The following is a 15013-nucleotide window of genomic DNA, read 5'->3' as shown; positions in this document are numbered from 1 at the left end:
AAACTATGCACTGGCCAATGTTTCATCTGTAATTTAACAGTGCAGATCTCTTTTGCTGTTGTGTGATTTTCCAGGCATCCTGCTGCACTATTCTATATCCTGAATATAAACTGGGCAATAGGGCTCAGTCCCAGCTTGCCTTTTTCCCTCCTTTCTGATTACATGCAGGAATAACAAGAGACACACATTCTGTCTAAATTTGTTAGGGAAAAACGAAACCCAATAGGCAGCTGGCAGTGAGGTAAAAGGCAAAGTTTAGGAAGGGGCTGCAGCAAAATAATGAATCTGCAGTTAATGCTGAACTTGCTAATATCTCAGAAAAAAATCCTCAATTCTGCAATAAATTTCCCAGTAACAGAATTTCATGCATCATGTAACCACAAATATGTACAGCTAAATCCTTATGAACTTGTTATTCTATGTTGACTGTCAGTTCTCTTATAACTTTGGGATTTCTCTGCTGTGGGATTCTCACTAGGTCTGCTAGGACTTTCTGCAAAATCTGTGGGTGGGTTGTTGTAAACAGGGCCCCACTCTTGCAAGCTGATCTGCCTGGGCAGATTCTTATGCCTGTCGAGAGTCCAGATGAAGTCAGTCACCACGAAGGCATGAGGATCTGCCTGTGTAGATCAACTTACAACAAATGGTCGGAGTTTGTAAACAACACGAATAATGAAGATCATTTAGCAGGTTTATTCTTTATATCTGTTCCTGATAATCTCTGCTTTACCTTTGCTGTGGTTTTGCTTAATGTTTATTTCCAATGCTATCTGTTTATGTGTTTATATTTTAAATAATATACCTAGAGAAGGAAAAGAAAGACCCTATCAGGATATGTATTTGCCTTAGCTTATCCCAAGATCTATTTCTGTGGTAACTCCCATCCCTTCCCTGTTACATTTTAATTTATGATCTCTTCCTATACAACGTATACTTCAAGTCTTATCATGGTGCTGTTTATCAGTCTCGATTACCAAGCATCTGCATCTGTCACTGAAATCAGTTAGAGGAGTGGGGGCATCCTCCCAAGCCTCTGCTCACACTCCATCTGCTCTCATTCATGGGACTGGCACAGGGGAACTGAGCACGAATCACTTGGGGCTCTCCCCTCCCTGGCTGTGTTAGAGCAACTGAAGATTCTGGCTCAGCTGCAGAGGGCCAGCCTTAGCTGGAGAGAAAATAACCGCTAGATTTATCCTGGAAAGCTTTTGGTGGGATTGATCCATTTGTCAAACTTGTTGCTAGCTGATCTTCCTGACCATGAGCTGTAGACCAGAGTTCTCCCTTAGCTAGAGGCCATAAGATACACATCGTGTGGGTCAGAGTGCCGAGGAGGAGTGCATCTGGCAGCGGTTCTTGGATGGGACATGGCAGGGGACCTCCGCTTGTGTCACAGTCAGCTCTGGGACAGGCAGGACTGGGCAGATACATGTGCCATGAGAGCCACCCATGATCAACATCAGCAGCCCCTGCACCAACATCTTCCTTTGAAATAGCTAAAATGAAAGAGGGGAGATGTGCAACTACAATATATCAAATCTGAGAAATATTTTCTGTTTCCTTCTGGTTGACCCAGAGCACTTTTATGTCAGTGAGAGTCATCTCATTTACTGTATGAGGGTCTGACTCAGGTCCCTAAAGAAGTTCTGTGCAAACTCAGGTTCCCGGAGGGCAGAGGTTCAGGTGACTATTTCGAAGCAGTGACCTCTGCGGATAAAAGAAGAGATGACGATTTCCTGCCTTGTTTTTTACCTGAGTAGTCCATAATGATTTAGCAACTACAAGTGTGAAACAAAAAGCACAGGGAATGCACATAGCAGTAAGAAACCCATGCACTGCTGGGACTGTCCCTGTAGTTAAATATGTTTTAAATGATCTATTTTGTAATGTCAGGAAATTCCTTGAGTTTTTGTTTTATGACACAGGGGGAAAAAGCCACCATGTGCCTGATAACTTGAATTTCTTTTCTTTGATTTTGCTCATAAATTAGACTAGAATGTTATAGAGGCTGGGGCTGGTATGCTTTCACTAATTGTTCGGTGATTGCTAGCTTATTACATAAACTCTTCCATATATGCAAATGGAGCAATACGTGTTTTTGTACAACCTACATGATTTTTTTTAATTCCTTGTTTGTGGAGTTGTTTGCAATTTGTGTGCAAAGTTCTTCTGGGTTGGACTTCGCTTGCAGGTTGAGATTAGGAAAGGAGTTTCTATGAGACCTTGCCTATAGAAATGTATCTCATTGTTACCGTTCGTAGAATTGGCTGTGTGTCTTTTGTGTGCAAACATGTTGTATCTAGCTTAAAAAAAACAATAATGTTGATTCTGATGATTTTGTTTGCTTATTTTCTTTAGCTTGTTGTGTAGAATTTCAGTAACTTTACTGAAATGTGGGCATCATTTGTAAATACTTTCCTCCCTCTATTTGTAAAGCTTCCCCCCCCCAGTTCTTGCCTTGCTCTGTGTTATGTTACGTCGGAAATCTGCAGTCCTCTGTATTGTGTACTTTCCAACAGAGTATCTAAAAACATGCTATTAACTTTAGTAGGTCTTGTTCCTGTGTCAGCGTACCTATTTTGATTGTGCAAAATGTAATAGTAGAAGTGTGCAGCGTTTCATAATTTACATAATAATTGTACAATTCTTCATGGTTAACATAATAAAAAAGTCTACATAGTGCAAAAAAACCCCACTCACATATGTTTTACATTTCTTTAGTACACAGTGCCATACTAAATGGAAACAGCCATGGTCTGAGAAATGTGCTCTTACTGCAGAACAGTTTCAAGTCCTCTCTGCAGCACGTTTAGGAGGTGTTAATGACCACAATAATGAAATGCATTCATTAAGAGTGGCACATGGCAGCACCCTATAGTTAGGGTCCTGTCAGCACATTCATTGCATGTGACGTATTTCAGGCTTCTGTGAAAAGGAACTTAAAATAATAGCTGTAGTTGGCTAGGCATATTTTCCGTAAATTTATATCACATCAAATAGTTTATTTTTGAACCATAAGAAAGAAATGATTTAATAATTATTTGGGCTTCTACTACACCAAGATTAACTTGCTACGTTAGAGAGTCTTATGGCAGTACAGTAAATCTAAAAAAAATAAGGGATTTATCAAGATCTGAAATTTTCACACGGTCACCTTCTTCCTATGTCAAAAGTGCATGCTGAAGTACTCTCTGACCAGTGTTTTTTTCCTTACTGTGTTTACTTTCCAGGCTTTTGGTGATGCTGCCATTAATAAAGAGATTTCTGAACTCAAAGTACACTGTGTGACCCTTGGATGCAGTTGGTCTGGTATAATGAAAAATTTTGAAGTACGTTTAAAGGCAGTTTATTTAAATTAACATGCATTCTTACTTGTGTGGGGACAGAAAGACAATGAAAGTAGGTTCTCGGCAGACATAAATTAATGTAACTTCATTAGAATCAGCGAAGGTATCATGATTTATACCAACAGAGTATCTAAAAACATGCTATTAACTTTATTAGGGCTTTGACCAAATCCAGAACATCCCGAATGATTGTGAAATTAAAGTTGCACAAATTTACATCAACTATGATTTTTTTTTCCAGTGAGTTTACTTATTATTTAAATGCAAGGAAGCTACAAGCAGTTTTCGACAGACCAGAATACTTCAGTCTCCAGGACATTGTTGTGGGCAATATCCTTAATGTGTTTTTATAAGAGAAATAATTTCCTCCCACATGAATTATTCCTATTGATTGAATGTGTTCATCATTCTTTTCAGACTGATGTGAAATGCCCCAGGTAAAATATTTAAATGGTCAAGATCTGTGAATCTGCCATGCAAATTAGAATAATGAAAAAATAGAGATAATTCTGATACTAAAGCAGCTCTATTTTGGTCCCCTGGTGTAGGAGCAGAGGGTCTTTCTGCATTTATAACAGGGAGCCTGCTGTGTACCTTGTATGACTGTGTATCTGATAAGCTGCTGCCTTTTCTTTGCTAATTTTGCACAAATTTTCTATTTGAGTATATTCCTCTTTAAGGAGAAATCTACCCAGTTTGCTTAGCTTCATAGTTTTGAGAATCGGAGCCCCTCTCAGCATGAATACATGGCAAAACTGATCTGAGAGTTGGGCGTGTGATTGAAATTGGCATTTCTGAGCCTGTTCTGTAGGGGACAGCCATCTGCTTTTAACGACAGAATCAGTTGTGACACAGTGCCTACAGAAGCTTCAGTAACAGAGGTCAGCGTTTTTATTGAAATACTGTGTTTTTAAGAATCTGAAAGTAGACTTGTTGGATGTAGTTATGAAAGAAGTAATGCTGATATTTTTCCTTGTTGAGGTGAGAGGATGCAAATAGTGAATATAGGTAAGGGTTGTGTCCTAACTGTTGCATAGAAAGTGTCAGATCTCTGTTCTTTTATGCTATGCAGAGATGTCAGCAGACTAACCACATTGATCCTACCAGCCAGAGGATGGTCTCAGTGCTCAAAAAAAAACCCCAAGCCCCACAAAAAACCAAAACCAAAAAACCACCCCGAAAAACCCCAGGCTAAAAGTTAGGTATCCTCTAAGACAAAGAAAAAAGCTGGGACCAGGATCATGTTGTTTTCAAACAAAAGCACTAGAGAGAGACAGTTCAAGGGAGGCCTCATGTTTGAATTTATCAAAAGTTGTTTGTTGTTTTTTTTTTTATTTTAAGTTAAGAATTAACAAAAAAGCCCCAGTAAAGTTGGTGGATTTTTCACCAGTAACCTCGGTAACATTGTGGAGTGGGATTTTGCCCAAGCTTAGAACAAATGCAAAGCAAAGATCTAGTCTGGCAGAATGGAGACTATTTATAGATAAATGTGTATCTGCAGTTTACATTTTTGTTTATAACTTTTTACTTCCAGGAGCATCAGAGTTTATGTGAATATGCTTTAATCCCTTGTCACACTGGTTGTGGACACATGGTGATGAGAAAGAAACTTGCAGATCATTTGGAAAATGGATGTGTTAATAATGTGACAATGTGTCAGAAGTGTAAGCGGAGCTTATCCAGTAGTGAATACCAAGTAAGAACATTTCTCTGTTTCCAATGAGGGCTTTATATTAATGGCTTAAATAATCTATCATGACATTTTTATCCTGATTTCATGCATGCTAGTGCACTTGGAGAATATTTAATTTTCCTGAGTTCGCTAATTTTTCCATGCATGTGTCAGAGGGAAAAATGAGCTGTATTTGATAGTCTGCTTGTGGTGTTACAACAGAGATGGAAATATCTGTGTGCTCATCCAGGGCTTGGGCAGCCCGTATTTTAGCTCTTGTCTCAAAGCTGTCTCCGTGTGAGGTAGGTAAGAAGCAGAAGAACACAGACAGTGGCAGGGAAGAGATCTTGAAAGTGGCTGGAGTATTATTCAAACTAAAACTGCCCACAGATTTGTAAGGCAGGCTTTTGTCAGATATTATTTCTATTAGATATGATCAGGTATAACTCTGGAAATTAGCAGCAGTGTCCATATAGAGCAGGAACAGCATACTCTGAATCTGCGTGAAACTTCTCAGTGATTATTTAAACATATTTAATTCGTATTTTTTATGTTTAACTTGTTTCCCACTGTTGTGACAGGGACTTGCAAAATATATGTGTATATACCCTCCATATACACATACACTAGTCTGTCCCCAGCATTTGCTCAAAATCCTCTTTAAACCAACCTTTTTTTTTACACAAGAATGTAGTTGATCATCAAACTTTTAAGTTTATGTTACTAAACCTATTCCATTCTTTCTTAAAAGTAATGACTTTCTCAGTCATGTTCAAAATTATGATAGCAGGGCAAGGTTATGTGTTACTGATTTGCAGATTTTAAGTACCTTTATACATTCATTTTAAATAAAAGGTGCTCTTTATTTTTACCCATTTTTGTAGATGCAGCATGGTACAAATTCTGGGAGTGGTCTGAAGGCATAAAGTGGGCTAATAGAAACTCTTCTGTGTTGCTGAAGGAGGAAATGGTCTGGTGGGGCAGATCAAAAGTGATAGAAAATTATCTGTTCTTACATGAAGAGTTTGCCGAAGATATAGCTTCACTGGCACACTTCTCAGCCTCATGATGGAAGTGCATCATCTGTTGTTTAGGACGTTTTGTGATTAAAAACTCCTGGAGCAAAGCAATAGCAGCATGAGTGAGAGATGCCCCACGCCTGCTAACGCTGCTATGTATGTTTTGATTTGAAAGCTCTGAAAACGTTCTCATCCCAACCCCACCTAACTTCTGACCCTGTGGGCTCTATTATCACAGAAAATGTTGCTGGGGCAACGCTCTTTTGGGGTGTAGGGTAATGAATATTGTTCCCTCCAGATGATTTAAAGAGAATAGTTGCCAGCCTTGGAGTTTTGTCCTGGAATGGGGGCAAAGTGATATAAGACCTTCATGGCAGGATGATTGTGAATATCTCAAAAATATAGCCTGAAGTAAATAGTAGTAGATAGCTTTGCATGCCATAACTGTCACAAATATTATGCCTTTCCAAATACTGAGCTGTGAGATTTACTCAACATGGTGGTAACAGTCCCTCTGGGGTAAGAATAAGGCGTTCTTGCTAAAACATGCTTCATGGGAAGCTTTTGCATGTGCTCTTCATATCTTACTCTTACAGAGAGAGGAGAATATCTGGACCCAGGCACATTTTACCAGTCCTAAATCCAGTGTATGTTTCAGAGAGACAGTAAATACCAGAAGGTGGCAACACTTAATCCCTTTCAGCCTTCTGTAAGTGCAGTAGGCAGGCTGGAGGAGGAAACCTGAGCTGTGTGAGTGTTCCCTGAGCACCTTTCTCTTTTCAGAGGTCTGTGATACTGCAGATCCACCTCAGCGGGCTTCATTTTCTGCAATGAAGAACTGTTTTCCTCCCACTCATTCTGGTTAGCTATCATCTAATTGATTTTTTGCTTAGGAAACTTTGGCAAACAAGCAAGGGATTAGCCTTGAGATGTTGATTTTTCTCTGCCTGCCTTCGTATTTGTAAAATTGGAATTTTGCTGGTTACATGATCTGCTTTATTAAATTTGCAGTTAGGTGGCATAAGAATTTTGATTATTTGTGTGTATTCCATGTATCCAAAATCCTCTGGGAGCAAACAGTAAATTTTGGGCACTGCTCTCGCTGTCTCCATCTTAGCCAATCTGTTATTGGTCTTGTGATTTTTGCATTTCCATATTTTAAAGAAACTTCTCATAGCCCCTCTCCCCCTCGAGAAATCAGCGATCTGAAGGAGTCAAATAGCAGAAAGGAGGAAAATAAAGGCATACTGTGTGCAATAACTAAGACACAGAGTATTAAAAAAATGAGTTAGAGAGTGAGAAAAACCTATGGCTGTATTTCTGAGGATGGAAAGAGAAACCCCAGGACTCTTTGCAGGGGAGACTTGAAGGTTGCTGGAATGGCTTTATCAAAAATTTTCTAGACTGCTATAGGAAAAGTACTGGCATGCAAAGGTTTTTATAAAGATTAAAGACAGCCCCCCTGAACAGTATGAATTGAAAGCTGACAGTTGCAGTGTTAAATACACATATTACAGTTGTATGAACCAATGGCAGGAGGATTACTTTAGCCTTCTTGGAACCAGAAATGGCAGGAAGTCTCATGTTAGGGGTAATGCATTTTGCATTAGCACATCATGATGGAAAATTTGGATTGCAGCCTTCAAAATGTTAATAAGCAGGATGCAAGAAGGGTCTGCACATTAAGCAAACTATATGAAGTCAATGCAAGAAGAGTTTATATTTGGGTTTCCTGTATATTTGCTTTCTGTTCTGTAATCCACCTGCATGTCATTGCATGTATATGTGTGTGTACGTAAATGTGTGTGTGTGTGTATGCACATAACTATGGTTTGAACTGGGCAAGACTTGTATATTGCCAATCTTGTATCAAATTTCCCAGGGTGACCTTGCAAAGCATCTGTAAGTAGTTTCCAAAAGCTCTGGGCCCCATAAGTGAAAGATCACACTTTGTACTTTCACTTTACAGGTACTGCATCTGGAGATCCATCACTGAACACGCCTGCTAGGCTGAAAAGAAGAGTAATCATCTTAGAGGCTTAGCTTGAGAAACCTCTGTGTCTGCAATTTGTTGTACAGGGGACAGCAGCACCTGCTTTTAGCAGATGTGCTTTAGTCCCAAGTTTCTGAACGTTATTTCCTCTAAAAAGAAGCCAGAGACCTCTGCAGCCTATTGTGTAGTGAGGCCCAGAGCAGGCACTCTCTGGACAGGGGTACAGGATTTTGCACCATCTGTTGTGGAGCTCGTAGTGCTCCTGGGGAAGTTACTCTTCCTTCCTTTACACCTCCTTAAATCCACACCTTCCAGGAAGAAAGCAAGAAACTTATTGTAAACTTTTTCTTCCATAACACAGAATTTCTTAAGAAAAGCCTCCCAAATCCTCAAGTTTCTGTAAAACGGGAATAGCATTCCCAAAGACAAGCTTTGTTTCAAAGACTCCTAAATAAAGATGCTCAATGATTTTAATAATGTACTGAATTCTTTTTTTCTTGTTTTAATGACAGGAACATTCATGTGAAGGCAATTTATGTAAGGAACAAAAATGTGTGCAAACAGAAACACCATCAAAGGAAAAGGTAGGTAAAAGATGAGTGAGTGCAATACAGCTTTATTTCAATTCATGAGTTTCACTTGTTCATGTAGGTTAAATGAATATTTAAGAACATCTTCAGATATGGCAGTTGTATCTGGGCACTTTTTACATCCCAACATAGCTCTGCTAACTACCTTCTCTTCCCTGCTCCCACAGTTAAGTTTATTAAATGCTCTTCTCAATTAATCTTACAAAACTGGGGAAATGTTTGTTTCCTTTCAAATATTCAGGGAGACCCACATGAGCAAAAGAAGAGTATGCTGTATAGCAGCATATTTAAAGAGACATGCATTTGGTTGTTAAGGGGACTAAATCTGAACGTCAGTCAGAGCTTTTGGTCTGATCGATCCATTTATTCCCAGGGCGTGCTGCACGACGCAGCTCTTCTGTGCATTTTCTAAGAGCAGGAAGAGGGTTGGAGTGGCTCTGTGCCTGCTGTTATCCACTGTCGTGGGCCACTTTGCTTATCGGCATCTCATTTATGAGAAGTTGTTACTAGGGGATCACTGTGGTTTGTTAAATTATGTTATATCATTATGGATTCTGTTGGATGGACACTTAACTGCTAGGCTGTGTGCAAGAAACTTGAAATCAATCACACTCGTGATTGATTTACCAATGAATTTTTAAAGCTGGTTGGACACTGTAAACTGCGGTAATGCCTTGACTTGAATTAACCTGATTTATAGCTGCTGGGATTGTGACCTAGTTGTTTGTAGGTAAATAAAAGAATCCCTTTCAATTGGTATTTGATTATTTTCTTTCCTTTTTTTTCCAACAGAACCGCTCTACACCCTTAATCAACAAGGATGGATGTCGTTTTTCTGAAGTCGGCTGTTCATTCAGGGTGAGTGAAGCAGCTGCCTTCAGGAAGGTCTCAAATGGTGTACAACTCAGCCCTATGCCTTTGGTCTAGCCAGCCTTTGTGTTCAAGGCAGTAGGCCTTGATTTAAATATATCTTTAAGAAAAGAGAGAAGATCTACCCACTTTTAGTAGACCAGCAGAGTAGTAGACCTGCCAACATCATGGTTACACAGTGTGTGTAGGTGCAGTTCAGCCAGTGATACCCTGTGTCCTGCACTGTGCATTCACTTCAGATAAAAACAGGTGTTTATTACAATTCCGCTGGTTTATCAGATATGCTGTTCTACTCTGTTTTGGATATTCCCTTCAGGGTAACGCCTCTTAAAACAGTAACAGGTCTTCTTTGCATTTTAGTTTGCATTTGTTGCCTTGTCTCATATTTTGTGCACAGTATATATATTAAATATTGGCTTATTGGAGAATCTTGCTGAGACTCTGCCTGGCATCCTGTTTAATATAGAAATTGTAGACAATTGTTTTCTTTTTATGTAGTCTATGTACACACGTGAACACATAGCTTAAACTGATCATTGGAGGGCTTGTTGGTTTTCCTCGTTCCGTGTCTCCTCTGAGAGTCGGCTGCGATGTATCTTGCAGTTCTTCCACCTCTGTCTCTCCCAAGCAGTTAAAGGGAACATTGCTTGATTTGGCCCAGGCCAGTTATGGTAGTTGTACGGAGAGTGTATTGACAGTGTCGTCTTCTTACAGGGAAGCAAAGAGAAGATAAAGGAGCATGAAAAAACTGCAGTTGGAGCCCACATGCTGCTTCTGCTGCAGCACATAAAGCAACTGAAGGCAAGCTTGTGCCCTGCTGTCAAAGCTGCAAATGGTTCCATCCCACAGTCAGAGCTGAAAGTGAATGGTGCAGGAAAATGCATCTCTTATCTGCAGATCCCAGGGGGGCTGGAAGTCAATGGGGATCTGGAAGTAGACTGTTTTCCTGGATCTTCTGTTTCTGAAGATGAATCTGTTCTGCAACAACTTGTGAGGGAGAAAGTGATTTCTGAGCTAGAAAATAAGCTACACGTGTTTGAGAATATTGTGGCAGTGCTCAATAAAGAGGTGGAGACCTCTAACTTGGAAATCACAGCCTTTCGGAGACAGAGTGAACTCGATCAAAATATAATACGAGGCCTTGAACTGAAGGTAAATAGTTATGATAAGCATTGTCTCTGTGCTTTTCTATCGATAACAAATATTTACACATATCAGAGAGAGGTGATGTAGGGATCAGGCAGGGATGAACGCAGGAATTTGAGCTGTGAAGTGTTAAGTTCTGGACACATCTACAGGATCCTTTTGTTGTTTTGGATAAATTTTCAAATGGGGATCTCTAATATTATCTAAATCTGTGCTTAGGTGCCTAGATATTCCTGAGAGTTTTGAACGTTCGGAATTTGCCATGGTCAGACTGTGAGCAAGTAAGATAGTTGTTTGAATGACTGATCCTCTTAAAGCAGCATTATGCCTGGAGGACCAAACGACCATCTATCCAGTTGTTTGTGTTGACACATAACTGTCACTTAAAAAGAAATCAAAGGAGACCCTCCAGAACACGAGGACTCCAGAACGATTCTGCTACTGCTGCAGCACAACAGCCTGGAGAGGGGGGTTGACTGAGAACTGATTTGTTTTTTCTAGATTGCAGAGTTGCACAGGTGCCTGATGCAGAAGGATGCAGGCCTGAGCAGTCTTCATAAGAGTCTTCTGTTCTCTGAGCAAGCTTCCTATGATGGGGTCTTTCTGTGGAAAATAACAGATGTTGGCAGGAAGTTACAAGACTCCGTGACTGGAAGAACAGTCAGTTTGTATTCACCAGGTAAAACACATGACGTATATGTGTGTTAACAAAACCCAGACCTTTAGAAAACCCACTTACTTCTCTAGAACGGTGCTTCTTTCTGCTCATGTGGTCCTTTAAAATAGCTCCTTAAACTAAGATGCTGTTTAGGCAAAGACCTCATGCTCTCCTGCCTGTAGCTCAGGGCAGCTGTGATGTGCTTTTCTACAGAGTTGTGTTCGGTTCTGGGCTTTCATTTTGCAGTTTGCCCTCCGCCGCAGCTACTTGCAGTGACATCTGCTGGATCTGTCTCGTCTAACCCACAGCTTGGTGCCTGACGGTACCGAATGGCTTTCTGCAGCAGTTATCTCCCATGTGAGAAGCAATTTGATTAGGTAAAATATGCTTGTGTGGCTAATAACAGGTAATTTTCACTGAGGCATGAGGCACTAAAGGATTCCAACCACTGAATTTTCATTGCTTGTAATCTCTGGGGTGTACTGATTTGTCTGTTCTCATCTCCGTGAAAGCAAAACACGTCATACGCTATCTTTTCCCATATGTCAGAACACTCATTATGTCTTTTTTTTCCAAAGGAGGCTTTACTAATAAAGAGTTCTGATTTTCAGCTTTCTACACTGCGAAGTATGGCTACAAGGTCTGTCTGAGGGTTTATCTGAATGGGGATGGGACAGGAAAAGGAACCCACGTGTCCCTGTTCTTTGTTGTCATGAGAGGAGACTACGATGCTCTGCTCCCATGGCCTTTCAGGCACAAGGTAAGAAGGGCAACCTTTTCGTATCTGATCCTAGCATAAATCCACTACTTCTCCCAGTGAACACAAGGGGACTTTTTCTCTGAAGTTTAGTGGAAGTTGGAGCATTTTCCCATTTTCCTCTCCGATGGCTGTTAGTCATACTGTAATCTTGGATAATAATTTGTCTCTGAATGGAGTGATTTACACACAGGGAAAGCTTCTCTTACCAAGATTCCATACTGTGCCTTGTAGGATTTTCAGACACCAGAATACTGGCATTTGATATATCCCAACCTGTGTCCACCTGGGCTAAAGCCAGAGACACATTTTTTTTCTGGCTCTTGCTATACATAGATATTATCAATTTATGAGGGAATTATGATTTGCTGCCTGAAGCACAGCAAAGGGTGTCAAATGTGAGGTTAGAGTTCTACTTACAAATGTGCCGTAAACGTCTTATGTGATCCTGATCTTATTTTTTCACGTTTTCTAAGTGCAATCTGATAATGGCAACAATGGTTAGAAAAGCAATGAAAGTGTGCACAAGGTTCTGGTCTCTGTTCTAGCATTTGCCTTTGTGTGGTAATAAATCTATAAGCCTTTCATATAAATAGCTTTACTACCATTTAGCGGCCAAAAAAAATAGAAATCAAAGTTCCCAATCCTCATTATCTTAAAAAATTATTACATACATTTCACGTTTCAAGCTAAAGAACTGTGAGTTAATAAAAGTGGTAATGAGATGGGGAGATTCCATGCAGATATTTAGGTTGTGTCTTTTACATATTTGCGTACAGGCAGCTGAGCTGTTTCTTTTGATTCCAAACCACAATAACAGAATGAATGTAATGACTGTAACCAAACTCGGGATTTGTTTAAGTTGTCAGGAGAGGGAGGAAAAACATCTTTGGACCGTGCAGTTCTCTACCAAGAAATAATTCCTTACTTTATTTTATTTAATTTTATTTTATGGGTGGCAAGATTTTAAATATTTCATCTGGGAACCGTTACAATCTCCCTTGTTCACATTAACTGACCTTGCAGGTTGCAAAACATTAATTATATTTTATATTTAATTATCGATAGAGCATCCAGCTGCTTTTGCAGCATGTTTGCACTTCTGTCTCTGATATTTCCTGGTTTATTTTTCAGTTCAATAACTCATCATTGCCACATTCTGTTTTTCAGGTTACATTTATGTTGCTTGACCAAAATAATAGGGAACATATTATTGATGCATTTCGACCAGACTTGACTTCTGCTTCATTTCAGAGACCAGTGAACGATATGAATGTTGCAAGTGGGTGTCCTATGTTCCTCCCTTTGTCCAAACTACAGTCACCTAAATATGCCTATGTGAAAGAAGACACGCTTTTCCTTAAATGCATTATAGAAACAAATTAGTAAATCCTGAAGTATGGGTGTCTGGTACATCACTCACTGAATTTCATTACTTTACAAGGAAAAAACCCATCAGCTTGAGACCTTGTATTAGTTTTCATGTGCACACAAAATCCAGAGAGCCTGAGCCTACGCCCCACTGAATCAGTTCACATCAGCTGAAGATCTGCCTGCTAGAGTTAGCTACTGCTGAGCATGCCGAGTACTTTGCCCAGTGCCCTCGGAGTGCTATTGCAGATGAGATCTGCGATTATTTCATCAAAACACTCCTGGTTTAGGTGTAGGTTACAGTCACCCCCCTGCAGATGCGCTTGTGGGAGAAGGCGCTGTTCTTTCTCACGCCCGGCCCAGGTGTGGGTGTCATTCTGCCTAGATGTCTGGCAGGGAGTGTGGCCCGAGCTCCCTTCTAGCACCCTTGGCTTCATAGGTTTCTGGGGTGCAAGGGGGGAAGCTGAGCTTTCCCCATCCTCCGGCAGCGCCGCGGCGTGTGCGGGTCCCTTTCCCGGGAGGCGCGGAGCGAGCACCTGTCAGACTGCGCTGGCTGGCGGCCCTGATGTGGGGTTTTGGCTGTTGCCCCACCAGGGACAAGGGCAGATTCCTTCCCCTGAGGCACCTATCGGGTGTCTCTGTGCTTATTGATGACCTTGAAAGCAGTGAGTTGTGCATAGCATCTGTAGCTTGAATTCCTTACACCAGATGAGTTATTTCTTGCTATTTATTTTAGACCTATGTTTAAGTGCTCTGTAAAGAGATGTTCTGTTGCATCAGCAATCGGTGACCAGATTACACTGTGCCTTGGGGAGATTACCTCTTGTGTTTCCAAGGGAGTCGTTTCACTTTCCCATTTCAGACATGGAGCTCTGAGGGTTGTTAACCCCCAGGAAGTCCAGAGCTGCCAGTCCGAGCAGTGGTAAGGACCCCTCATAGCTTTGTTTTAGAGTGTTCAGTCAGTTCCTGAACCTTCAAGGCAAGTGACTTATTAGAAAGCATTGATTTTTTTTTCTTGGTTAATTCTTTTTATGTGGTCTGTTGCTTAAGTCTTTTCACATGCTAAAATAGAAGTAACTACTAGAAATTTTTTTGTATTTTTTTTTTAAATAGAGGTAAGGAATTAATTTTTTTTTTATAAGCAAGTCAAGCTCGGAAGTGTCTGGATGTGTGCGAAGTTCAAATGCTACGCATCCCCAAAAAGCAGCCAGCCTCACCCACCCCCTTCCTTCCCTGCTTAACAACTGTTGGACAGAATCAGTGGAGTTGCATTGGGTTTTGGTGCAGCAGTTTCTGAACTTCCACCAAACTCATCTCTCAGTACTTGCTTGTCCAGGACTGCGAGCTGTTCCACGGGACGAGTGGGACTGCAGGGTACAAACCCAAGACCTGATCTTGCAGACAGAGGCAGGTGTGTCTGTATAAGTGAAAAGCCTTTATGCAATTTCTGTATTCATTTTTCCTCTGCAATATTTCCCATGTCTCAATTGAAAACACAAAGCCGACAGACAATATTGTGCCCGCTGCATGAGAAGGGAAAGGAGAAACTATTTGTCCACTTATATTTTGCAAACCGTGGAAACCGCAGCC

General features: G+C 40.6%; 1 protein-coding gene across 4 annotated transcripts in view; it reads left to right on the top strand.

Annotated features, from left to right (window-relative positions):
* The window catches only part of TRAF1 (TNF receptor associated factor 1), a 33766-nt gene extending 19150 nt beyond the window's left edge, over positions 1–14616 (top strand). For all 4 annotated transcript variants that reach the window (XM_075170766.1, XM_075170768.1, XM_075170769.1 and 1 more), the window contains 8 exons: positions 3231–3329; positions 4882–5043; positions 8544–8615; positions 9414–9479; positions 10206–10643; positions 11139–11316; positions 11907–12055; positions 13223–14616. In XM_075170766.1, the coding sequence (XP_075026867.1) occupies positions 3231–3329; positions 4882–5043; positions 8544–8615; positions 9414–9479; positions 10206–10643; positions 11139–11316; positions 11907–12055; positions 13223–13438 (1380 nt within the window). In that variant the 3' untranslated portion in view covers positions 13439–14616. The remainder of the gene's footprint in view (positions 1–3230; positions 3330–4881; positions 5044–8543; positions 8616–9413; positions 9480–10205; positions 10644–11138; positions 11317–11906; positions 12056–13222) is intronic.
* The last annotated feature ends 397 nt before the right edge of the window (positions 14617–15013 follow it).

Source organism: Calonectris borealis, chromosome 21 (assembly GCF_964195595.1).
Source record: "Calonectris borealis chromosome 21, bCalBor7.hap1.2, whole genome shotgun sequence".
Classification (NCBI taxonomy): domain Eukaryota; kingdom Metazoa; phylum Chordata; class Aves; order Procellariiformes; family Procellariidae; genus Calonectris; species Calonectris borealis.
Note: the sequence above shows the minus strand (reverse complement) of the source record. Positions and strands in the feature narration are given on the sequence as shown.